The sequence below is a fragment of the Chiloscyllium plagiosum genome, unplaced genomic scaffold (genome assembly GCF_037043375.1).
Source record: "Chiloscyllium plagiosum isolate Xiang-an unplaced genomic scaffold, Cpla_swu_hap1 HiC_scaffold_28, whole genome shotgun sequence".
NCBI lineage: Eukaryota > Metazoa > Chordata > Chondrichthyes > Orectolobiformes > Hemiscylliidae > Chiloscyllium > Chiloscyllium plagiosum.
In genome coordinates, this window is record NW_028270166.1 from 22,562,754 (window position 1) to 22,588,935 (window position 26,182).

The following is a 26,182-nucleotide window of genomic DNA, read 5'->3' on the forward strand; positions in this document are numbered from 1 at the left end:
ACACCTCCTCCCTCACCTCCATCCAAGGCCCCAAAGGAGCCTTCCACATCCATCAAAGTTTTACCTGCACTTCCACCAATATCATTTATTGTATCCGTTGCTCCCGATGCGGTCTCCTCTACATTGGGGACACTGGACGCCTCCTAGCAGAGCACTTTAGGGAACATCTCTAGGACACCCACACCAATCAACCACACCGCCCTGTGGCCCAACATTTCAACTCTGTCTCCCACTCTGCTGAGGACATGGAGGTCCTGGGCCTTCTTCATCGCTGCTCCCTCACCACCCGACGCCTGGAGGAAGAACGCCTCATCTTCCACCTCGGAACACTTCAACCCCAGGGCATCAATGTGGACTTCACTAGTTTCTTCACTTCCCCTTCCCCCACCTCACCCCAGTTCCAAACTTCCAGCTCAGCACTGTCCCCATGACTTGTCCTACCTGCCTATCTTCCTTTCCACCTATCCACTCCACCCTCCTCTCTGACCTATCACCTTCATTCCACCCCCATCCACCCATTGTACTCTTTGCAACCTTCCCCCACCCTCCTCCCTGACCAATTACCTTCATCCCCACCACCACTAACCTATTGTAGTCTATGCTAATTTCTCCCCACCTCCACCCTCTTCTCCGCCCTTCAGGCACTCTGCCTGTATTCCTGACGAAACGTCGATTTTCCTGCTCCTCGGATGCTGCCTGAATTGCTGTGCTTTTCCAGTACCACTCTAATCCAGAATCTGGTTTCCAGCATCTGCAGTCATTGTTTTTACCTACAGGAGCCATTCAGCCAATTGAGTCTCCTCTGCTCCTTGGTGAGATCGTGACTGAGTTGATAATCCTCAATTCACTTCCCTGCCTTTTCCCCCATAACACTTGATTCCCTTACTGCTTTAAAAAAACTTATCTATCTCAGCAGCCTTGACAGCCTCTGTGGTAAAAAATTCCACAGATTGACTATCCTCTGGAGGGACTTTGCACTGGGAAGGGAGGGTGGCTGACAGCCAATGTCCTGTTGTTGCAGCTGACCCCAACTTCTCTGTGACCCCCATGAAGTCTTCTCCACTATTTTTTTAACCTCAGGCTTATGTCACTGCTCAATCATGGGCCTCCAATGCATTTCTTTCCAGTAGCAGAGCTACCAGTCTCTGATTGCTCCTTTGCTCTTGATAAGCAGGTCTTCCCATACCCTGGGGTCCTGATCCTGTAGAAGACCTGCATGTGTGATCTCCTTACTTTCTGGTTGGCTTGTGACTTGGTGACCATCCTCAATTTGGCAATGCAGTTCTCTCAATGGCTATGCAGCTGGCAAAAACAGTGGCTTCTACAAGTTCTCGTCCTTAGGTGTTACATTCATTGGGCTTGAAATAAATGTGGAAGCTTTCTACAAAACCCAAATGGGAAATGACTACAATCTAAAGCTCTCCCGTCATTGTGTCTTTCCCTGAGCACCAAGAGGCTGAAATCTATTGAACACCCTCCAATTCTGAATGACACTAAATAACTGAATTGGGAGAACAAAGAAGAAAGCCACTTTGTGCTTTGGATGCAGTAACAAATCAATCTAGATACATCTTTCATTTTCCATGTAATTAAAAAGGGATTGCACCAGTGGTAACATTCATGGTGTATCACAATGACCATCCTTTGAAAAGCAATAACCAAAGCAAACAGTTACAAACACCAACATAGTCGTGCATTTGTGGGCTCTTGGGCTGTATTTGTTGAATGGTTTATGAATATTTCAGCTTGATTATGTTTGGTAAAAAATTGTACCCCCTACAACTCAATTAACAAATATTCTGGGATGGATTTTCCTCTAGGAGTGATAAACAGAGGTCTGAGTCTACCCCGGGGGAGCAGTCATTTATCTGTGATTTTCCCTGGGGTGACCAATTAATGGTTAAAGGGCAAATGTGCCATTCAATTGAGGGAAGCAGATGGGTTCTTCAGGCTAGAGGGAGCTCGGAGGCCTTGCAGCTTGAAGGAAGCATCAGATTGCCATGGAAGAACAATAAGAAAGAAACAGTTTTGATACAGGGACATCCTCTTTCCAACATTTTTAAATCTGTAAGTAATAAATAGATTCAGCAGCTCAACTGAGGTTTTTTAATAATTAGGGGAGGATGGTGGGAAATAATGGAGGTCAGGGATCCCAATTAAGCAGTGGCCAATAGATGCTCCTGTACCCAAGGACCCAAAGAGGTCCTTCCGGCCTGCTTAGAGAGCTGTACTCCACCTTGATCTGTCCATGTGTGTCAACATACCGTGGGGATCTGCAGAATGACTGAAAATTTCCAATTGGCCACAATGTGGCTCTTAACAGGTGTGTTGCCACCTACACAATAAGGGTGTGGAGGTGGCATGAAGCCAAGGAATTACTATGTTGGTCAGTAGGTTTAGTGTTCATCTACCTCCAATTCTGGATCTGGCAGGTGGATGAAACCCAATACAAATCTGGCATTCATTTATGCCAGATAATGGGAGTTAATACAGCATAAGCTTGTGCTCATACATTATTAACCCACATTTTCACTTGAAAAGAAGCATCAAGTCCAAGGTGTCATGTTTGCCATTACTGTATGATGTACTATGTGGCACAGTATAATATGCATATAGTGTCAGAACATAGTGAAACATTATTTTGTGGTTCTATAGGATATGGAGTCCATTGAAACAAGCCTGATTCTGTGTTATTAAGACTGCATTGACTGAGGTACATATGAGCATGGCCTAGACTGGAACAGAGTCTTAATTTACCTCTCTTGCATCTCAGTGAATTTTATCTGTACCACTATTTTGTTAAGTCCTCCATCCAAATCTGCCCTGTCCTGGATTTAGATGGTATTGTTATGATCTTAGCCTATGATAATACAGGATAAGTCATATCTAGAGGGCATTGGTTTAAGGTGAGAGAGGAATGATTTAAAAGGGAGCTAAGGGGCAATTTTTTCACACAGAGGGTTATGTGTGCATGGAATGAACTGCTAGAGGAAGTGGTGGAGATTGGTACAATTGCAACATTTAAAAGGCATCTGGATCGGTATCAGGAAGAGGAAGAGGAAGAGTTTAGGGAGATATGTGCCTAATGCTAGCAAATGGGACTAGATTCATTTAGGACATCTGGTCAGCATGGATGAGTTAGATCAAAGGGTCTGTTTTCATGCCGTACAACCCTATGACTCTATTGCATAGTGAAACCTGGTTTCATAGATAAGTTTTATTTTTTCAGTTTGGTTACCAAGGTGATCAGTTGATGCATATATGACAAAGTAAAAAGATTGCAACATAGACAGTGATAAAAGAAAAATTTATTCCTTTTCTCAGCAATATCCTTGACAGATACTCAGTCCACAAGGGTATCAATCCTATCTAAACTTTAATTTTTTAGTTACCTGATAAGGTTGTTACTGTGACTTTCTATACACCAGAAGTGATTTTCTCTCTTTCTGTCTTTCCCTGAGATGTACAGACAATAGCTACTGACTGTTCTTTATCGAATTGAACTTTAAGAGAAGCCCTTGTCTATTTTGTCAGAAGTCGCATGACAAGAGATTATAGTCCAACGGGTTTATTTAAGATGACAAGCTTTTGGAGCACTGTTCCTATGTCAGGTCAAGCCTGACTTCACCTGATGAAGGAATAGAACTCTGAAAGCTTGTGATTTTAAATAAACCTGAGATAATAACCTTTGTCATGTGACTTCTGACTTTGATTACCCCAGTCCAACACCAGCAATTCCATACCTTGTCTATGTAAACTGCTAAAACATTTTAAAATGTCTTTCCAGCCTTGAAGATGTGGACGTCTACATACAAACCACTCATCTGCTAGAAATAAACTGTTCTTACCTGATTGTGGTCCTTGGCCTGTCTTTTTACATTTCATAAATTTAATTCAGTAAGCATTTAATTGACACCTTCCCCAGGTAGTTTACTTTAGTCATTTAGATTGGGCCACATGCTTTCTTGGAAAAGCTGTCTGAACTCACTGTTTAAAAGTGGATTTCTGATCTCTGATAATAAAAACAAAAATACCTTTTTCCTCTATTTTTAAATCCAAGTTCCCCAATAATAACAATATGCAACACACCATACGTTATGGTTTATAATCATTTAATCTTTTTTTACTACAAAACAAGACCTATCCTTTTTCTCTGAAACTGACGAGATTTTCCTGAGAAACTAATGCAGAATTGCCTTCTATATTGTTAGGATTCTCTGATGAAATTATTTAAAAATGAAGAACCAATGACATCAAATATCCAATAAATATTGTCTTTTGTTTTGAAAATTAAATGATTATGCCTCAATATTATTTGTTGTCCAATTTTCTTTCAAGACTCCATCATGATTTTCAATACAAAAAATAACCCAGTGTAATTTTTATTGTTCTGGATCATATTTTATATTAATGATTTCCTCTAAGCCATTGCCAAATCTCTGCTTTATATTTGTTTCATCAATATACAAAATATAATTACCCATTTCCCTTTCTAAACAGTGAACTGGAAAGAGTACAACCTGCAACTACAATTTAAGGCAACGTATGAAAGGGATTTACATCGGCTGGTAGATGACTCAGAGATGTCTTTGTTGGTGTTTTACCTTGGACGAAGCCAAGACTATTTCTTTGGAAGCGAAAGAGGATTCAGATTTAATGAAATTCAATTGGAGGAGTATCAGGTGATTTTTATACTTATTCAAATAATTAATGAAATGTAAATAAAAATGGCATGAAAGCTTCACTTTATGGCAAAATGTATTTATTTCAACATAGTATGATTTACCACATTTTCATATTGGCCTAATTAGACTATTTGTAGGAAGGGCACCAAAAAATTGTCTTATTAGGGTCTGTAATGAGCTTTCCATAAACAAAAGTAAAAATTGTCACGTTCAGCAAATCGTTATTGACCCCATTTAAATCTGGATCCTTTTAGTCTCTCACTGTTCTTCGAGTATTTAGATCAATTGCTCCCACTATCTTCTCCCTATCCACTGTAACATAAGATAGCAGCTGCCTTGGATTTATTTTTAGCTCATATCTAGGCTACTAGGCAGCCTGAGTTGAGTAGTGTTCTCCCTCATGACTTTATTTTTAAAACTCATTCTGTTCATTTGCACTTGATCCAAATTTGATTACCCTTTTGTTTCAGGGGTAATGAAGTCTCAGCTCCTAAGGGCTTTATTATACTAAGCTGTGAAGCTGAAACTTTGAACAGAAATAAACCATTGGTGCCTCAAACCAGTATTAATTTTCAACAGAGAGAGAAAGAGACAGAGAGCAAGTACAAGACCCACATTTTTTTTAATCACGGTCATTTCATATCAATTTTTCTATTTTCTTTCAAGTTAATCATTGACAAGCTACACAGTAGTTCTGTCATAAATATCAGAACAAGATTACAATTTGTTACAGAAAATAATATGAACTGTTTGTTATATGCTGATTAAGATAGATACTTTGGTATCGTTGAAAATACATTTTAAACTTAAATTACATCTTCTTTGTTTTATTATTTATTTAATAGCTGTGAATGATGTAATGAAATAGCTCAGTGTGATTCACACCTATACTTGCCAGATATGGACTGGCGTTAATACAGGTCATTAAGTTGTTTATGGAAGCTTGCCACCTTAGACTAATGCTAGAGATGGAATGAAGCTCCTCAAGCTGTAAGACCAATTGTCTCTATCTAATAGAGTTAGATGTCTATGGCACTTTGGAAACAATGTCTACTTACCTACCTACAAGCTCTTACCCTCTTGACAAGGGAGACAAACCATGTGATCGCTAATGTCAGTCTAACGTAGCAGCAGCAAAATATTTAAACCAATATTGTGAAATGGAAATGTATTGATGGATTGCTGTATTTAGAATTATGCCTTTTTTTTTGCTCTTTCTGCAAATCCATTTGCTGCATTTTACAGATGCACTATATATATATATATATATATAGAGTGCTCTTTGGGGACATCATTGTTTGGACTCCATTGTGGAAAGATGGAATTTTAAAAAGTTCCATGTCTAAAGCTGCTGAAAAGCAGACTCAGTTTGTTATTAAATTGCTAAGAAATTAATTTTCTAATCAACCCAGTCAAATCTGATTGAACCAAAGTTAGTGGAATTAACAACTTACTAGTTTGGCAACCTGACTCTTGTTTCTTGAAGCTTGAGTCAAGTGTAATCATTGTGTAAATAGTGGAATTTCTGGGTAATTGCTTTTTTTTCCCCTTTAATCTGTCTTTGGAGCCAAATATACATTCCACTGAAATCTAGAGTGTGTTTGAAAATGTGTATATATTTGGCATAGCTGGTACATGCTCTAGGCTCTGGTGCTCTACATTATAGTTACATTCAAAATAATCTTAGAATTTTCCTTTATTTTCTTTATTTTGTATTCAATCATTGCATATTTGCAAACACTAGGTACAAAGATGTATTAATTAATAAATTATTCTTTTCTGTCAGGAGAACTAAGTCTGTTAAAAATTAAACCTTTGAATCCTCCGTCCCTCCCTCTCTCATGTGAGACAAGGGAGAGTGGCCAAATATGATTGTGAAAGTTTAATGATGATATTGAGAAAAGAAATGATTAATTTGAGCAGAAAATTTCAGTTATAACAAAAATATGGATTCAAGATAATGAATTTCCACCACAAGTTAAAAAGCCTCATGCTGAAATCTACAATGTGTATAATTTTCCATTATAACAACAACTCTTGTTTTTCCATATTACCTGTCTTTTCAGCCATGTCAAATGATAGACCTAATGATTGGCTGATTTTGTGCCTGTTATCCTTTTACCTGACACTTTTAGATGGTTGTTGTGGCAGAAGTAATCAAATATAAACTTATACATTTGAGTTTGTAAAACTACTGACAGCTTATATATGAGTGCGCCAACAGTATTTGATTGTATTCACAGTTGGGGCACAACTTCTGCTTCCAGATCGAGTTTTGGTAAGTTCTCAGGTTTGTTTTCCTCGTGATTGTAACCTGAACATCGTGAATGCTAGCCTTGTCATACAGCTTTCATATTACATACACACATTATATTTAATATGAAATGTATTTATCTTCCAATCACTTAAAGCTCATAATCTCCATTACCATGGACAAACCCTGAGCAAGGGTAAACATGAATAAGATAGATTCACTTATTTATTTTGTCTACTATCTGGAGGTTTCTTTCAGCTATCTTTTACTCCTTTGATACCTTTGGTGCTGGTGTAGCCTCCCATATCTGCAAGAAGTAAATATTACTATTTGAAGTAGTGAAGGGCGGGGAGGATATTTGGTAGAAGTTATCTGTCAAGTCATAACATTGAATTTTTCTGTTTAGGCTGTTTGCTTTAATGAAGAGACAAAGTATGTTATTCTGAGTATTCAAGGAATCCCTGGAAAGTGTGCAGATGGGCAATTGTGCATTGATGTATCTTTAAAAATCAGGCATCTTTCCAATGGTGAGTCATTTGCTACTACCTATTAACTTTTTTTCTATGAATATTAAAATTTACAAAATGTATTCGGTTGTAAAACCATATGTGTCACAATTAAGGAACATTTCCAGCTCCACCAAAGACTCCTTATTGATTATGGCCACTTTCCTGAACTTGCTCTCTGGCTGATCTAGATTGGTGGTTACATTGACGTCCTTTTTGACTGTTTTCTTAACTGAGTTTCTAACTGTATATTTGTTTGCATCTGCCTTCAAACTATCACCTGCCTCTACTTCTGTCCCAGCTCCAGTCATCTGCTGCTGAAATTAACATTTGCATTTTTAAGATTTAATTGTTCCAAAGCTCTGCTGGCTGATTTCCTGTTCTCTGTCATCTGTAAACTTCAGCTCATCCAAATTTCTGCAGCCTGTATCCCATTCAAATCCAAATCGCCCTTATCTCTACTGTTGGCTTGTTGACCAATATGGGCTTCTGATGGCTTAATTGAAATTCAAGCCCTTGTGCTTAATTTCTACCATGCCCTCATCCTCATTATCTCTGTGATCTTCTCCAGCCCTTTGTTTATTTCTAGGACTGTTCACTTGCACTTTGAAATTTATGCATTTGGATTAATAAGGATCTCAGCAGCTGTGGTGTGCATGGTGCTAGACTGAAACACGTGTTCTTGTATTAATAGATTTTGTTCTGGGTATTAATAGAGGTTGTTCTTGCTATTGATAGAAAATGAGCAGATGTAAGATTGTTCTTGGTGTGTTTTGAAAGAAATCCATCTGGCAGGCAAATTTTCTTTGAAAAGAAATGCAGTACTTATCAGTGTCTGCTCTGTGATCAGAGAGCCTTGTGCTACCATACTTTGAAATGATATTTTCAGACAAAACAACAGATATGCAGCAAGTTTACTTACCAGATGTATGCTCCAGGGCACCTAATCAAGCAACAGTGGATTGACACCCTGGTAAATACCTCACTTAATTTTCCACTTCAATAAGCAGTGTTTATAGTGGGTGGCCAACCTACTCCCTAGTGCCTTCGTCTACCTGTTGAACTGTTCACCCCAGTCTTTCTCTGCACAGCGTAAAATCTGGGTGCATGAGCCATACATATGTACTAAACTGGAGCAGCAGTAAACCACTTGGTCTTTTGAGCATTCAATAAAATCATGGCGGATCTGTTTGTGTTTTGAATTCCACATTCCCATCTATCACATAAACCTTTGATTCTCCTTCCCCTGCCTCTGTTGGCTTAAGTCTTAAAAAATATTTGATGACCCAGCCTCCACCAGCTTCTGAGGCAAAGAGCTACAAAGTCACACATCCTGCAGAGAGGAATAAAAATTCTTCATCTCTGTCCCGAAAGGGCAAACCCTAATTTTAGTATAACATCTGATCGTTCTGGACTGACCAACAAGAGGAAATATCCTTCCTTCAACTACCTTATCAAGACCATTCAGGATCTTACACATCATTGAAGACATTTCTCACTCCTCTATGTTCTAATGAAAACAAGCCTAATCTGTCTAACCTAACCCACTAATTACAGTATTAACTTAGTAAACTGCCTTTGGACTCTCCCCAGTGCAGTTCCATCTTTCCTTGAGAAAAGAGAACAAAATTGCATATAGTTTAGACATATGGTCTCGCCAATGCTGTATAAGTGAAGTATAACACTCTTAACTTTATATTCAATTCCTTTCACAAGCATGGATAGCATCTCTTAGCCTTCTTGATTATGTGATGAACCTGCATACTAACATGATGTGACTCATGCATCAGAGCAACCCTCTGCATCTTCGAATTCTAAAATCATTGCACGCTGTTTGTTTTTATTCTTCTACCAAAGTGAACAACTTTACATTTTCCCAAATTATCCTCCATCTGTCAGTTTTGCCCACTCATTCAACTATCTAGATCCATCTGTAGCTTCTTTATGTTTTCTTCATAACATGCTTTCCTACTTATCTTGGTGTTGTCTGTGAATTCAGCTGGCATGCCTCAATCCCTCTCATCAAATCATTGATATAAATGGTAAAAAAGTTGAGGCCCCAGCACAGACTCCTCATTATATCAGACAATCAGGCAAAAACTCATTTATGCATACTCTCTGTTTTCTACCAGCCAGCCACTCTTCTATCTATGCTATGTTACGCACTGCACATGGGTAATTATTTTCCACAATAACATTTGATTGGACACCTTTTCAAATGCCTTCTAGAAATTTAAATATAGAATGTTTACCTGCCTTGATCCTAAGCACATGTTACTGCATCAAATAAATTGGTTAAACATGATTCAATTTTAACAAAATCATGCTGACTCTTCCTGATTACCTCGAATGTTTCTAAGTGTGCAGCTACAATCTCTTTAATGACCGATTCTAATATCTTCGCCACGTTAGCCATCAAACTAACTCGCCTCTAATTTCCTCTATTCTGTCACCCCTATTCCTTCTTAAATTGAATTGTTATCTCTGCTTCTTTCCAGTCCAATGGATCTTTTCCTGAATCTACCGAATTTAGGAAAATTAGCACCAACTCATGAGCAATCTCTTTTAAGACCTTTTATCACAAACATGTATTATTTCTGCTTGTTTATTCTAATCCACATTGCGGCTATTGTTATGGGGCTGTAGACTTCTTCTACTGGTCACTTACTTCTCCTCTATTCTTCAGCTCCACCCAGACTAATTCTACATCCTGATCTTCTGAAACAAGGTCCTCTTTAACTGTTGATTATTGAACTGATCTACAATGTCCTGCTCTCCTTTTCTCAATTTTCTTAAGTAGATGAATGATATATGCAGTTTTTTAGTCTAAAAGTACAGCCCTTGAATTGAGGGAATTTTGCAGTGTTCTCACCCACTATCAGTCCGGAGTAAATCATGTTCTTTGGGCTTTTACTCCTTATTTCCATAATTTTCTTCAGGACTGTAAAAATACTTGAATTAATTATGATGAGTTCTTGCCCCTAATTCAGCACTAGTCTCCTGTGTGATTCAGCATCTTATCCTCTTCGTGACTGTAAATACTGATGCAAAGTAATTATTAACAAGTGAACCATTCCCTCATTTTGACTTATAATTATTTTCATTCTTCAGAGGTCTTCATGCTCTCCACTCTAATATAATGGTAAATGCTTGTATTGCATCTTGCAAGCTTCTTTTCATATTCCTTTTTGTAGCTCATACCAATGATTTTATTATCCTTTACTGTGTTCTCTCTTTCTCATTCATCAGGATCTGTGCTAGTTTTTCCATTCCTTTATGTTTTTTCCTTTAATTTTATGCTTTTATCCCTTTAGTCTTCCATGGTTATTTCTTTTGGCAGTAAAACTGCTGCCTTTTACAGGTTTAAACTGTCCTATATCACATTAAATTCTTTGGTGAACACCTTTCACTGATCTATTGGTATACCCATTGACAAATGGGCCCAGATTACTGCGTGCAGCCTTGGTCTCATCTCATTGAAGTCTGATTTACCAAAATTCAGAATCCCAGTCGCTCTTTTGTGTACTCTCTTTCAAACAGAATAGTGAATTCCATAATACTGTGATTGCCACAAGGATAATTTTCCATACACCATTGTGTTTGTTAAGTAATTCTGGTTCATTCATCATTATAGTGTCTCTTCACTTAGTTTCCTTAGGCTGCTTTTTAAGACTGAGAAATATCTATTCCTGTTGATTTCTCACCATTGCCCCTGCCTCTGGGGCATTTTTCTGCGATACCTGCAATTGACTGTTGTAAATTCAGTGGAAGATTGGCTAAAAACCTAACATGCCTCTTTTTGGGGTTTCTATCAAAATTACATGGTGATTCAGAAGAAATTTGGAGGATATTTCCAAAACATATCTTTGTAACACTGAAAGTGAACCTAAATCACAGTAGTCCAAGAAAAGTCTTACATTGGTAATAAATCCAATTGAGGAAAGCTTCTATTTTAAGAAGCCAATTAGCAGTTAATGACAGGTCAGAGATGCTACATGATTTTTGCTTAACATAAGCTCACTATGAATCATTGGCTAGTTGGCACTATATTAATATATTTTTATATAAATGAATTCCATGTGAATATAGGAGGTATGGTTAGTAAGTTTGCAGAATACATCAAAATCAGTGGGGTAGTCAACAGTGAAAGACGTTATCTCAGAGTACCACGGGACCTTATCAGATGGGTCAACAAGCCAAGGAGTCAAGGAGTGGTAGACGGAGTTTAGTTTAGATAAATGTGAGGTGTTGCATTTTGCTAAGGCAAATCAGGATAGGAAGTATACACTTAATGGAGGGATGCTGGGAAGTGTTGCCGAACAAAGAGACCTTGGGGTACAGGTTCATAGTTCCTTGAAAGTCACAAGTAAACAGGGTGATGAAGAAGGTGTTGGGTACACTTGTCTTAATGGCCAGTGCATTGAGTACAGGAATTGGGATGTCATGTTGTGACTGTACAGGACATTGGTGAGACCACTTTTGGAATACTGCATTCAATTCTGGTCTCCCTGCTGTTGTTAAACTTGAATGGGTTCCAAAAAGATTTACAAGGATGTTGCCAAGGGTTTGAGCCACAGGGAAAGGTTGAATAGGTTGAGACTATTTTCCCTGGAGAGTCAGAGGCTGAGGGGTGACCATATTGAGGATTTTTAAAACCATGAGAGGCATGGATAGAGTGAATAACCGAGGTCTTTTCCCCAGGGTAGGGGAGTCCAAAACTAGAAGACATGGTTTAAAGTGAGAAGGGAAAGATTTAAAAGAGATTTGTGGGGAAATATTTTTAGACAGAGAGTGGTGCGTGTATGGAATGAACTGCCAGAGGAAGTGATGGTGGCTGGTACAATTACAACATTGGCATCTGGATGGGTATATGAATAGGAAGGGTTTAGAAGGATATGGATCAAATGCTGGCAAATGGGATTAGATTAATTTTGGATATCTGGTCAGCATGGACGAGTTGGACCGAAGGGTCTCTTTCATTGCTGTACAAATCTATGACCATGACTCTATATGTCAAAAGGGTGACAAAGAAACTCAAAAATTAATTCTACTCAATGCAAATTGAAAATGAGTTGGAACTTTAACTCCTTAATTCCTGTAGGCTATATGCAACACCCAAGGTCATTTTTCAATGAAAAATGCTTCATTATTTACACTTCCCAACAGACAGATTCTTTAGGATGGGTCATGCTATCAATCATATTTTTGGTGCTGGCTCTTTACCTGTGGTTCTGAAAGTATCCAGTGAGTAGTGGAGAACCATATAGTGAAGCGAATGCCAGGTTAGATTCCTACTCTATATTCGGTAGCTAATGTCAGCCAGTGAGATGGTAGGTGTACTAAAATTCATTCTGGAATTTATACAAGTTGTATAAATTGGATTCTCTCCATTTGCAACTAACTAATAACTTATTGAGGAGGAATATTATTAAGCTGTATATGTAATAATAGAGCTCCAGAATTTAAGATGGCTTCAAGTTTATGAGGGTAGAATATAGGAGAGCAGCCTGGAGTGCATTGGGATTGTCATGTCCAGAGGTAACAAAGGCATGGATGAGGGTTTCAGGAGTAGATGAGCTGACGCAAGGGCTAACATGGGACATAATTGGACTGTCTGTTTCTGATATGTGGTTGAAAATTTATCCCAGGGTGAAATATAACAGGAAGGATGTGAATAGGCCTGGGTTAGCCTTTGACAGTTGAAGGACATCAGTAAATAGGGATCAGAGTTTGTAGCTACTAGAGATCGTAGCTAGGACTGAAGACAACTGTTACTAAGTCAATGTTATACTTGTGATAAACAAGCAAGACACAATTAAATGTGTTGAATCCTGATTTTTTTTATTGTTTGAAACATTAGTAACTACGTGTCTCCAGTTTGTCTTCTCTCTTGACATGAAGATACAAAGTTCCACTGATGATATCTTGTACTTTACCCGAATGAATCCTCAATCCTCACATGTGAGCTTGAACTGTGAACATCACCTGCCAAATAACGTTGAAAAAGTCACAGCTGAGTTTGATCCTGTTTGCGCCTGATGTCCATTAATGTTTTATTCATTGAGCATGGTGATGGAAAATGGAATTGGGACAGATGGCTTGATTTTTCTAAGCTTAACAATGTGTGACCAATTGTACAGTCCCAACCACCACAATGACCGAGTTTGGTCCTTGAGTCATGTGCAAGAAGCTTGCCCCTAGATAATTGATGTGCCTGATCTTCATTGGGAGAGCTCTAATCAGCCCACAATGATCATGATTAGACAGATTGCCCAATGATACCAGCATGTAGCCTCCGCAGTTGATGGCCCACCTCTGGGAAGTTTTCCCAGAAGTGGGAATGTATCTGACACCAACTTCCAAATTTCCTCTTGGTCCCACCTACGACAGCCTGCCCTCCTCCAACCCCACTGCCAAAACTTTTCATCTTCTGACTCTGATCTGTTTTTCTCTCTGTTTTCAATGTCGCTGGCTACAGGTCTGTTTCAGGCTGCTGCAAACACCTTGCTCATGAAGAACTGCGTTGCTTCATTATTATTCATGTGATATTGACATGGATTTGTTCTCGTTTAATGATTTAAACAGGTGTTCGAATGAAGAAAGACGAGATCCAGCGGTTGCTGTTTGGCTTTGATGAAAAACGCTTCACCAGGATGACTCCAGCCTTGTTCTTTCGCATCAAAGAGTTGAAGAACAAACTAATGCAGCCATCCTGCAGCAACATACAGGACTCACTGCCTCCACCTCCTATACACAAGTAAGTATTGGACTTTGAGGCAGTATGTTGATGGCTATATTAGAGATATTTATTGAGAAGTTAAAATTTTGAGACATATATACTCTTCCAATGATTGTTGTTGTTGTTACAAAATCTAGTGGAAAGATAAAGCTGAGATTGGCATAACTGTAGGGTTAGACATTCTTAATCAACCTGTTCAAATGGCCAAATTTGATGGTATTAGGCAAGAACTGTCAAAAGTTGACTGGTAGCAGATGTTTGCAGATAAAAGGACAACTGGAAAATGGGAAGCCTTCAAAAATGAAATAACAAGAGTCCAGAGTCCTGTTCCAGTTAGGGTGAAGGGCAAGGCTAGTAGGTGTTGGGAATGCTGGATGACTAGAGAAATTGAGATTTTGGTCAAGAAAAAGAAGGAAGCATATGTCAGATATAGACAAGAGGGATTGAGTGAATACCTAAATGAGTATAAAGGCATTAGGAATATACTTCAGAGGGAAGTCAAGAAGGCAAAAATGTGGACATGAGATAGCTTTCACTAATAGAGTTAAGGAGAATGCAAAGAATTTCTACAAATACGTGAAGCACAATAGAGTAACAAGGGAGAGAATAGGGCCCCTTAAAAATCAGCAAAGTTATCTATGTGTGGAACCGCAGGAGATGAAAGAGATGCTAAATGAATATTTTGCATCAGTGTTTACTGTGGAGAAGAATATGGAAGATAAAGAACTTATGGAAATAAATAGCAACATCTTGAAAATGTCCATATAACAGAGGAGGAAGTGCCGGACATTTTAAAATGCATAAACGTGGATAAATCCTAGGACCTGATCAGGCATATCCTAGAACACTTCCCCTTGCTGAGATATTTATATCATTGATAGCCACAGGCGAGGTGCTGGAAGATTGGGTGTTGGCTAACATGGTCCCACTATTTAAGAAAATTGGTAAGGAAAGGCCAGGGAACTATAGACCAGTCAGCTTGACATCACTGGTGGATACATTGTAGGATGGAATCCTGCAGGACGGTATTTACATGTATGTGGAAAGGCAAGGACTGATTAGGGATGGTCAATATGGCTTGATATGTGGGAAATCATGTCTCTCTAACTTGATTGAGTTTTTTGAAGAAGTAACAAAGTGGATTGAGGATGGAACGTTGGACATGATCTATATGGACTTCAGTAAGGTGTTCGACAAGGTTCCTCGTGGTCGATTGGTTAGCAAGGTTAGATCACATGGAATACAGGGCGAAGTATGTATTTAAAGCATAGACACTTAAAGTGAGAGAAGCATTTAAAGTGAGAGAAGAAAGATTTAAAAGGGATATAAGGGTATTTTTTTCATGCAGAGGGTGATGCACGTGTAAAATGAGTTACCAAAGGAAGTTGTGGAAGCTGGTATAATTAGAGCATTTAAAAGGCACCTGGATGGGGATATGAATAGGAAGGGTTTAGAGGGATATGGGCCAAGTGCTGGCAAATGGGACTAGATTAATTTAGGATATCTGATTGGCATGAGCCAGTTAGACAGAAGGGACTGTTTCCATGCTGTACAATTCTGTGACTCTATTACAGTTATAAATACATTTCTTAAAAAGTCATAAACTTCATTAGGTTCTTAAGTATAATTTTGTTTCCTTGGGAGGAGAGAAAAACAGCACCAAGTAACACTGAGACTTATACATAAACTAAACCAATAGTGTGATAAACATATCAATAAGGGAAACCACACTGTATCAGGATATCAGGGCGGCAAGGTGGCTCAGTGGTTAGCACTGATGCCTCAGTGTCAGGGACCCAATTCAATTCCAGCCTCGGACCACTGTCTGTGTGTGGAGTTTGCACATTCTCCCTGTGTTTGCGTGGATTTCCTATAGGTGTTCTGATTTCCTCCCACATGCTCCAGAAATGTGCAGGTTAGGTTGATTGGCCATCCCAAATTGTGCATAGTGTCCAGGGAATGTATAGGCTAGGTGGGTTAGCCATGGAAAGTACAGGTTTACAGAGATAGGGTAGGGAGTGGATCTTGGACTGATGCTCTTTGGAGGGACAGTATGGACTCAATGGGCCAAATGGTCTGCTTCCATCATCACGACCACAGGTTATATCACTGTGGTAAATCACTGGCCATATGTGAGATTGTAATGCCTGGACTGTAAAAATTGGATGCCTAAAACTTTGTGCCATCTAGGCTAATCTGCTTTGAGGAAGCTCATTCAGAGATGACATTCTCACTATTAAACTATAATTGTGTAATTATACACCTAAACGTATCTAATGTCAGACAAGCACAAGTTATTGGCATTCCTGCCTCGGAGTCATGTTGGGAATTAAAACGCCGTTGCAGACTTTGAGCCAGAGATAGTTGCCTTGGCATTTCATTTGGAATATAAAAATCTCATGACACTATTTGGAAAAGAGCAGATGGAACTCCAGGTGTCTTAAGCTGCCAACCATCTCTTGATCAAGACTTTCAAAACAGATAAACTTGTATTCATCCAATGTCTGTTTATAAATACTTGTGTTGCAAGTTCTTCTGTTGCATATTAAACTATGCATCAAAATTATTTTTTGAGACATTATTAAGATGTTAGATAAGTGCACGTTTTTCTTTAGCCATGTCGTCTTGTGGCCTTTCGTTACTCGATACAGCTACTTGATCAGACTTGGTATAGAATAAAAGAGCAGAAATGTGCTGCTGAGGCTAAATAAGGCTGTGTTCAGACTGCGTTTGGAATCTTGTGAGCAGTTTTGGGTCTCGAAACTAAAGAATTGTGTGCTGGCCTTGGAGGGGTTCCAGAAGAGGTTTACTAGAATGATCCCAAGGATGAAGTGCTTGTCATATGAGAAGCAGTTGAGGACTCGTGGTTTGTATTTGATGGTGTTTAGAAGGTTAAGGAATGATCTGATTGAAGCTTACAGCATACTGATAGGCCTGGATGCAGCGGACATGAAAAAGATGCTTCCACCAGTTGGAGAGACCGGGACCCAAGGTCACAGCCTCAGACTGAAGGATCGACCCATTAGTCCAAAGAGGAGAGAATTTCTTCAGCCAGACAATAGTGAATTTGTGGAACTCATTGTCACAGAAGGTTGTTGGGGCCAAGTCATTGAGTGCATTTAAGACAGAGATAGATAGGTTCTTGATCAGTCAAGAGTTATGGGGAGCTGGCAGAAAAATGGGACTGAGTCAGCCATAATTGAATATTGAAACAGACTCAACGGTTGAACAGCTTAATTCTACTTCTATATCTTGTGGTCTTATTTAGTCTATTAATCTAGAAAGCATTGAGGAAGAGTGGCAGAAAAATGCAATTTAGTCCATATTCATCAATTAGTCTAAATTCAATATAGTTTTGTAAAGACCATCCAATCATTCGTTTATTCAAGCAATTTTAAACAAATATTACTTTGTAAAAATATGTCTGAAATTCATCAAACTGAAGAATATTATTACATTTCTCTGCTTTCTCCACTTCCAGAGGCCCATATATGCAATCAGTTAGGTTATAGATTACTTGTGTTAAGAGCAGATAATGCAGAAAATATTCAACAGTTTAGGGAACATCAGAGGGGTGGACAAGGGAATCAGGATAACTCTTCAGATCAATTATTCTTCATTAGAATGGTTTACTTCACTCACTCACTGTCCACTAACTCTTTTCCATTTTTTCATCATATTATGGTGGCATATTACATCAAAGGTGTGGATATCCTGTACATAGTTATACATCTGAGTAAAATTGACAAAAGTGACCCCTGCTCCAGCTCTGAGCCCTGTCTCAGCAATAAGGTCAGGTGATAGAATTTTTCATGTGAGCTAATATTTACCTGCAATAAACAGCTGATCCAGTTAAGTAGTTGGAAAACTTAGCTCATTAAGAAAAATATCTAGCAATTAGACTTGATAAAATAGATTCAATTGATCTACCTGCTCATTTTAAACTCCTTTGTAGCAAAGTCAAAGTGATGGCTGTAATGACTCTAATAGAATACAGCAATGTTGTGTTAAAAGTGCCTCTTCGAAGAGACTGTAGTTTTAAGAGACAGAGACAGACTGGAGAATATGAGACTCATAGAGGGGGAAAAAAGACAACATAGTTAAAGGGAGATAGAATGAATTTCAGAGCGAGACAATCAGAAACAATTTTTAAAGTGAATGTTTTAAACTTTTGTTTATGAGCAATATGAAAGATATTCACTAATATGTTTATTGATGTGATTATTGAATATAGCCCTAATCTAGTCAATCCTACTTTTAGAGAGGCTGCTAAAGCAGTTAAAAGGAGAGAAAGTGATTATTTGGAAACATTGGATTCTTCCGTTAACATACCATCCTCAATGCATGGGTCTCCACGTGAATTTCTACGACATCTCAGTAGATTTTTGAATATGGTATTAGGTTACTCCACTGACCACAATTCCAGACCTGTGCTTCATCTTGACAAGCAAACCATTGAGAGTCTTCCACACCAATCGATGAATATATCAAATGCCTATGTCTTAGAGCTGTTGGTGCAGTCAGATGAGCCCTTGATATTTTTACTGCCAGAGAATGCAGCAAACTTTTTGACACAAATAAGAGAAAATGAAAATGCTGGACAAACCGAGGAAAAGATGCAGCAACTTCTCATCACTAAACTTCAGAACACAATCAGAAGAGTTTTGGAAATTCCCATTTTCCAGGATGAGAAGGTTTTGAAACAGCTCATTCACCTACTGAATGAGTGTAATTATCCCTTACCCCTGCCTCAGTTCCCTCAGGTCAGTATCTCACCACAAGACAGCCTGAAGAAACAAAACCACACACAAAAGACATATTATACATTTTTGTTGCTGAAGACATTGCAAACGGTTAAGACATTTTGGGATAAGAGACAAAAGCTCTTTAGGCAAAACAGAAGTGCAACCAACCGGTCAATCTGCAAATTGGAGGAGCTCAGCATTGACTTTGATCGTTTGTCTTACGATTGGATTTTGGTTCCGAAATTGTACAATATATACAATTGTGTTGGATCTTGCAGAATTCCATTAATGGGAAATGTATCTAATCATGTTGTCTTACTTATTAAAATGCAGGAGCAGGGTCTTCCCACAAAACGAGAGCCATGTTGTGTCCCAGTTGAGTATTCTGAGCTGCTCTTGGCTGTTGTCAGTGAACAAAGCAGCATGATTACTGTGTATAAGAACATGGTGGCAGAAGAATGTAAGTGTAGATGACCCAGGCATTTGGCACACTTTATAATATTGACTGAAAATACTAACTTGCTCATGAACAGCTTTGGTGGCACGTTCTCTCAACCAAGATGAGTATTTTCTTACAGTTCTCCATATATTAATTCGGGAACCTAGATGATGTTTTCAGTCAATCAAGTTAGGATCATGATTTGCTAATCAGTTTCCAGAATAGATCAGAAACGAAAAATGTAAACATTTCACATCCCCACTCCCCAACTGCTGACACTAATTTTGAAATTAAATTCACTGCCTTTCATTTAACTTTTATAATACTTAAAATTTTCCTTAGAAACAACTTGCTTTAGGTGAAAAAAAACAGTGGAGATGAAATAAGATATTCATAATCACGTTAACAGAATGCTAATTTGAATTTCTTAAAGTTGACCCCAAGCCAATGGGAATCAATCTCTCCATTCCTGTTTGCACAAAGATAGAAAAATAAATTGATAGTAGCAGCTGGAAACTCTCAATTCTCCAGCACATTAATGAAGACCTGAGTGTATGCATATTTAAGTATCCTTATACAAAAGCTCCTTCATACACAAAAGCTCTTTCAAGAATTTCCCCCTCTAACATAATGGATTGAATTTGATTGCTGAGTTGGATAGCTCGAGTTGGGAAATTTTCTGATTTGCAAGATGGGCCTAATTAAAAGAGCATCCCATGCGCACAATTTTCGTTTGGGTGGTAGGAGTTTTGGTGGTTGTGGGGATGGTCCACTTGAGATTGAATTGTGCCCAGCAACACTGGAAGCAGATGATATGTGGCTGTGGGGCTATTGAGCGCTGAGGGAGACTGTACAGAAGGCACGCTTCAATTCTTCTGGATTTTGTTCCAGTTATTTTAGAAATTGTTTGCCCTTTCATCCCTCAGCTTATTTACCTCTTGACTCCCTTAATTCACCCTCCATGGCCTCTCATACAGCCATGCCAACTCGTGCCCTCATTCAATTGAAGTCACTTCCAGGGCCACTTAACCAGTATCCACCATGAGCAGATTTCAGAAAAAAAATCTTTTTTTTTAACAATTCAATATGTATTAATCACTTCTGAATACAACCAACTTCTATCCAATAGTTACTCTTTGGAGGGTTGGTGTGGACTTGTTGGGCCGAAGGGCCTGTTTCCACACTGTAGGGAATCTAATCTAATCTAATCTAATCTAATCAATAGCCTTATCTAGGATTTTTAATAAAATCCTTAAACTGTCACTAAAACTCTGAGCTCAGAATTCCAGCCTTTGGGACTCCATCAAGCATTTATAATGTCAATTGAAGCAGTTGAGTTCAATTTTGTTTGAATGCTCATGGACAGCTGGAGCCTATTTTTAATGTTTAATAAGCAGGGCATTTCAAAACCAGAATATCATGATATTTGTATCAACCTTACTCATGTTTAAAATGTGTTTATGTTGACTCTACCAATTCATGACTCCTGCACTTTGGCATAAAGCTCTTGACCAGCAAAAATTGGATTTGTGCGAATGCAGCACTAAGTTTGGATTCCCTGGGCAAATCATGTCGCACCCTCCTTCCTCTATTGGAAAACATTAGAAATGGGGGTGGTGGGTGGGTAGAGATGTGGGGGTGAGGGGAGGGGAGAGAGAGCAAGCTTACACATTAGGCCCTGTCCTCTGGTTCTAAAGACTCTTCCTCAGTCTTTTGAAATCCTTTAACCCTACATTATGAATGCTTTTTTGGAAATCTTTAATAGTGTGAGGAGAACCTTGCTTGTCACTGTGGTGGATAATATGTCAAAGTGAAGAAAGGAAATTTCTATACACTTGAACTGAGATGAGTGGATTCCTTCAGTGCATATAAAGCTACAGTGGATGTGGTCTTCCATGCATTCAAGAAACAACACAAGATGTTGGCCCCCATCTGTTGGTAAAAGTATAACTGAACACAAATGTAAACAGATTATTTACCTGTATATTGTGTGACCTTTATGAAATATATTGATTGAGAGGCAAGTTCTGCAGCATTCTTAAAGGATTTTCTATAAATTAAGCATTCAATTTTAATGGCTTTATTTTTCAATATACATTTATATGTTTTATTTTAATTGTCTCCTATATAAGAAAATGCTTTTGACTTTTTGATTTGCTGTTGAATATGAAGAAGGGTTGCATGAGATGGAATTATGGTAGTAAATCCTGTTGTGTATTGAAGGGAAGGCAGCAAACAGAAGCTAGATGCTTTCCATTAAAACTGAAAAATTAATTTTGCTCTTTCATGCTTCCCAATAATCGTTTCATCACTTGAGACGATAATAGTTTAAAATGAGGACAAGTTTCTTTTCAAAGATTCTATGGAAAAATTGTTAAATTTACAATGAATCTGGAAAGTCACCAGTTCTTTATTATTGTATCTTTACTCTGTATTTTATTTTGCAAAGAGTAGCAATAAAACCATACTTACATATGTGGCATTGTTCTGTGAAGTCATTTAGAATTGAATAAACACAATTAGTCCAAGTGACTATGATAAATAATTAACAGGCAAACTCTTATCTCAAAGTTAATGTAAACAACGTGCTGTTGCTTGTAGCTACTCCTGCCAGGAGATCAGATGTGTGTCATACTCATACATCCACCATAGCTCTTCTTCAATCATTGTGACATTTGCCATTCAACCAGGCCTTGGCTGACCCTTCTTTCTGTTCCTTCCATTCTATTCTTTAGAAGAAATCTCTGTAGCTTTTCCCCTCTCTGATCAAAGCATCTGAGATACTGACATGTTCTTTTCTGGAATTACTTTTTAAGTGTTATGTTTGCTCTTATAATTTCAGGTACTTTTTCTTTTGTCTTTGCACAATAACACATATTAAATTCTCATTATTTTTACATTAATACCTGTGACTTTTCTTATGTGAAATCATTGCCTTAACCTTTCATCAGCCCATGATGCTATGCAATAATACCATTGAAAGTAATTGTACTTTTTCAATAAATTCAGCAATTACATTGAAATCAGAACAGCAGTTTCAAGCCAGTTAATAATAGAAGTTTATATTAAGAATCTAGAGCATCATGACTCAGGTTGTCATGATGCAATACTCATGGTGACTAGACTTCTTCCACTGAGAAAATATATGCTTATGACGGTATGTTGAGGCAAAATTTCACATGAATACATGAACAGAAAACTTAACAAGAAGCATAACAAAAACATCAGTATAATAACATCTGTCTACAATGATTTCGGCTTTTTTTTTAATGGTGCTCATCATTCCCAGAATGTGAATTGTTCTGAATGGCATGAATTCTCATGTAGCCAGATCTAAGCGAGTGAGAATTAATTCCATTTAGATCAATTCCAATTTGAACCAATCATTGGTGCAGAACTTTAACAATGGAAAGGGATGAGAATTATTGAAGCGAATAATTTGCTTCAATAATCCTCATCCCTTTCCATTGTTAAAGTTCTGCACCAATGATTGGTTCAAATTGGAATTGATCTAAATGGAATTAGAACATAGAACATAGAACAGTACAGCACAGAACAGGCCCTTCAGCCCACGATGTTGTGCCGACCATTAATCCTCATGTGAGGTAAACCTAATGTATGAACTCTCAAATTTCTGTGACCATATGCATGTCCAGCAGTCTCTCAAATATCCCCAATGACCTCACTTCCACAACTGCTGCTGGCATCGCATTCCATGCTCTCACAACTCTGCGTAAAGAACCCGCCTCTGACATCTCCTCTTTTCTTTCTGCCAAACAGCTTAAAACCATGACCCCTCGTGTTAACAATTTCTGCCCTGGCTATCAACTCTATCTATGCCTCTCATTATCTTGTAAACCTCAATTAGGTCCCCTCTCTTCCTTCTTTTTTCCAATGAAAAAAGTATGAGCTCAGTCAACCTCTCTTCATAAGATAAGCCTCCATTCCAGGCAGCATCCTGGTAAACCTCCTCTGAACCCTCTCCAAAGCATCCACATCTTTCCTATAATAGGGCCACCAGAACTGGACACAGTATTCCAAGTGCGGTCCTACCAAAGTTTTATAGAGCTGCAACAAGATCTCACGGCTCTTAAACTCAATCCCCCTGTTAATGAAAGCCAAAACACAATATGCTTTCTTAACAACCCTGTCCACCTGGGTGGCAATTTTAAGGGATCTATGCACCTGCACACCAAGATCCCTCTGTTCCTCCACACTGCCAAGAATCCTGTCTTTAATCCTGTATTCAACTTTCAAGTTCGACCTTCCAACTGCATCACCTCGCATTTATCCAGGTTGAACTCCATTTTCCACCTCTCAGCCCATCTCTGCATCCTGTCAATGTTGCACTGCAGCCTACAACAGTCCTCTATACTGTCAACGACACCTCCAACCTTTGTGTCATCTGCAAATTTGCTAACCCATCCTTCAATCTCCTCATCCAAGCTCATTAATAAAAATTACAAAGAGTAGAGTCCCAAGAACAGAGCCCTGTGGAACACCACTCACCACTGACTTCCAGGCAGAATATTTTCCTTCCACTACCACTCGCTGTCTCCTGTCGACCAGCCAATTCTGTATCCAGACAGCTAAATTTCCCTGTATCCCATTCCTCCTGACCTTTTGAACAAGCCTACCATGGGGAACCTTATCAAATGCCTTACTGAAGTCCATATATACCACATCCACTGCTCGACCCTGATCAACTTGTCTAGTAACATCCTCAAAGAACTCAATAAGATTTGTGAGGCATGACCTGCCCCTCACAAAGCCGTGCTGACTGCATTTAATCAAGCCAAACACTTCCAGATGGTCATAAATCCTATCCCTCAGAATCCTTTCTAACACCTTGCAGACAGACGTGAGACTGACTGGTCTGTAATTGCCAGGGATTTCCCTATTTCCTTTCTTGAAGAGAGGAATTACATTTGCCTCTCTCCAGTCCTCAGGTACGACTCTGGTGGAGAGCGAGGATGCAAAGATCTTCGCAAGCGGCGAAGCAATCATATTTCTCGCTTCCCAAAGCAGCCGAGGACAAATCTGGTCTGCCCTGGCGACTTGTCAGTCTTAATATTTGTCAAAATTTTCAACACATCAGCTTCCTCAATCTCTATCCATTCCAGCATGCTTACCTGCTCCTCAATGGTTTCATTCACTACAAGGTCCTTTTCTTTAGTAAAGACAGAAGCAAAAAACTCATTTAGGGCTTCCCCAACCTCCTCAGACTCTATACACAAGTTCCCTATGCTATTCCTAATCGGCTCTACTCTTTCTTTGATCATTTTCTTATTCCTCACATACGTGTAAAATGCCTTTGGATTCTCCCTCATCCTTCCTGCCAAGCCTTTTTCGTGCCCCCTCCTGGCTCTCCTCAGACCATTTTTGAGCTCCTTCCTCGCCTGCCTACAATCCTCTAGAGCTGAGCAAAACCCTTACTTCCTCCACCTTACGTAAGCTGCCTTCTTTCTTTTGACAAGAAGCTCCTCCGCTCTCGTCATCCAAGCTTCCTTTATCTTACCCCTTCTTGCCTGTCTCAGAGAAACACATTTGTGCATTAATTCTCACTTGCTTAGATCTGGCTACATGAGAATTCATGCCATTCAGAACAATTCACATTCTGGGAATGATGAGCACCATAAAAAAAAAGCAGAAATCATTGTAGACAGATGTTATTATTCAATTAACAAAAATATCAATACTTTAAATACTTCATGTATTTTAGAGCAGCCAGTAATTTATATTCTTTCCAGCACCATACAGTGTGGAATAAGAATCTAGGCTGTTAATAGGTTCAAAATATGACAATTATTATAAACATCTATAAGGGAAATAAAATATGGAGACAACAGACAATGGGAAAAGCAGAGACAGACAGGCAGACACATGGCAATAACAATAGACATACCAGAAAGAGGGCAGAAGGACGGAGAGACAAGTAAGATAAGCAGGACATGTTTCAGATTGACTTGGAAGTGCCGGTGTTGGACTGGGGGGGACAAAATTAACAATCACACAACACCAGGTTATAGTCCAACAGGTTTATTTGGAAGCACTAGCTTTCAGAGTGCTGCTACAGCCACCTGATGAAGGAGCAGCACTCTGAAAGTTAGTGCTTCCAAATAAACCTGTTGGACTTTAACCTGGTGTTGTGTGATTTTTAACCATGTTTCAGATTGCTTAGATTTAGAATTTTTATAAGGTGCTTAAAGGGTAAACCTTCTTTTGTGGATATGTTAATTTACTTTGAAAGTGGCCTATCATTCAGGCCACTTTCAAAGTGGCCTGAATGATAGGCCACTTTGATTCCAGTTTTCCCTGTGGGCAACAGCCTGATGAAGCAATTATTGACAGCAATGCATTTTGCAGAAATGTTTAAACCAAAAAGGGCATAAGATGGAAGTTTTCCATTTTCATTTAACCTGGTTTATCATGTGAGATTCATGGAATACTGACATGGCTCTGAATGACGTTTCTTACACAATCTTCTCATGAATTATGCAGAGAGACTCTTGAGCCCATGCCAGGGAATCAAATAGCTGGAGAGGTAGGAGCTCTTACCACTGTTGGGAGCTTCTGGCATTCCTGCCGACTTTGTCACATTTAAAGCCCAGTTGTACACAACGACAAATGCTGCAAGCCTAGAATTACCACTCACACTGTGATACTTAACTGTTATCACTGAGGACATGGTGCAGAGTATGGGAAAGCTTGCTCCCTGCACTTTGGACAGATACCTGGAAGTGTTGATGGACAAACTGGTGGAGAAGAGAGCAGCCCTTTTTCCTATGGACTGTCATTGTAGGCCTCACCATCA

General features: G+C 38.8%; 1 protein-coding gene across 1 annotated transcript in view; it reads left to right on the top strand.

Annotated features, from left to right (window-relative positions):
* Positions 1 to 22,659, top strand: part of amh (anti-Mullerian hormone) — a 30,960-nt gene extending 8,301 nt beyond the window's left edge. The window contains exons 2-5 of the mRNA XM_043720679.2: positions 4,501 to 4,682; positions 7,346 to 7,466; positions 14,031 to 14,202; positions 18,446 to 22,659. Coding sequence (XP_043576614.2) covers positions 4,501 to 4,682; positions 7,346 to 7,466; positions 14,031 to 14,202; positions 18,446 to 19,403 — 1,433 coding nt within the window. The 3' untranslated portion in view covers positions 19,404 to 22,659. The remainder of the gene's footprint in view (positions 1 to 4,500; positions 4,683 to 7,345; positions 7,467 to 14,030; positions 14,203 to 18,445) is intronic.
* Positions 22,660 to 26,182: the final 3,523 nt, after the last annotated feature.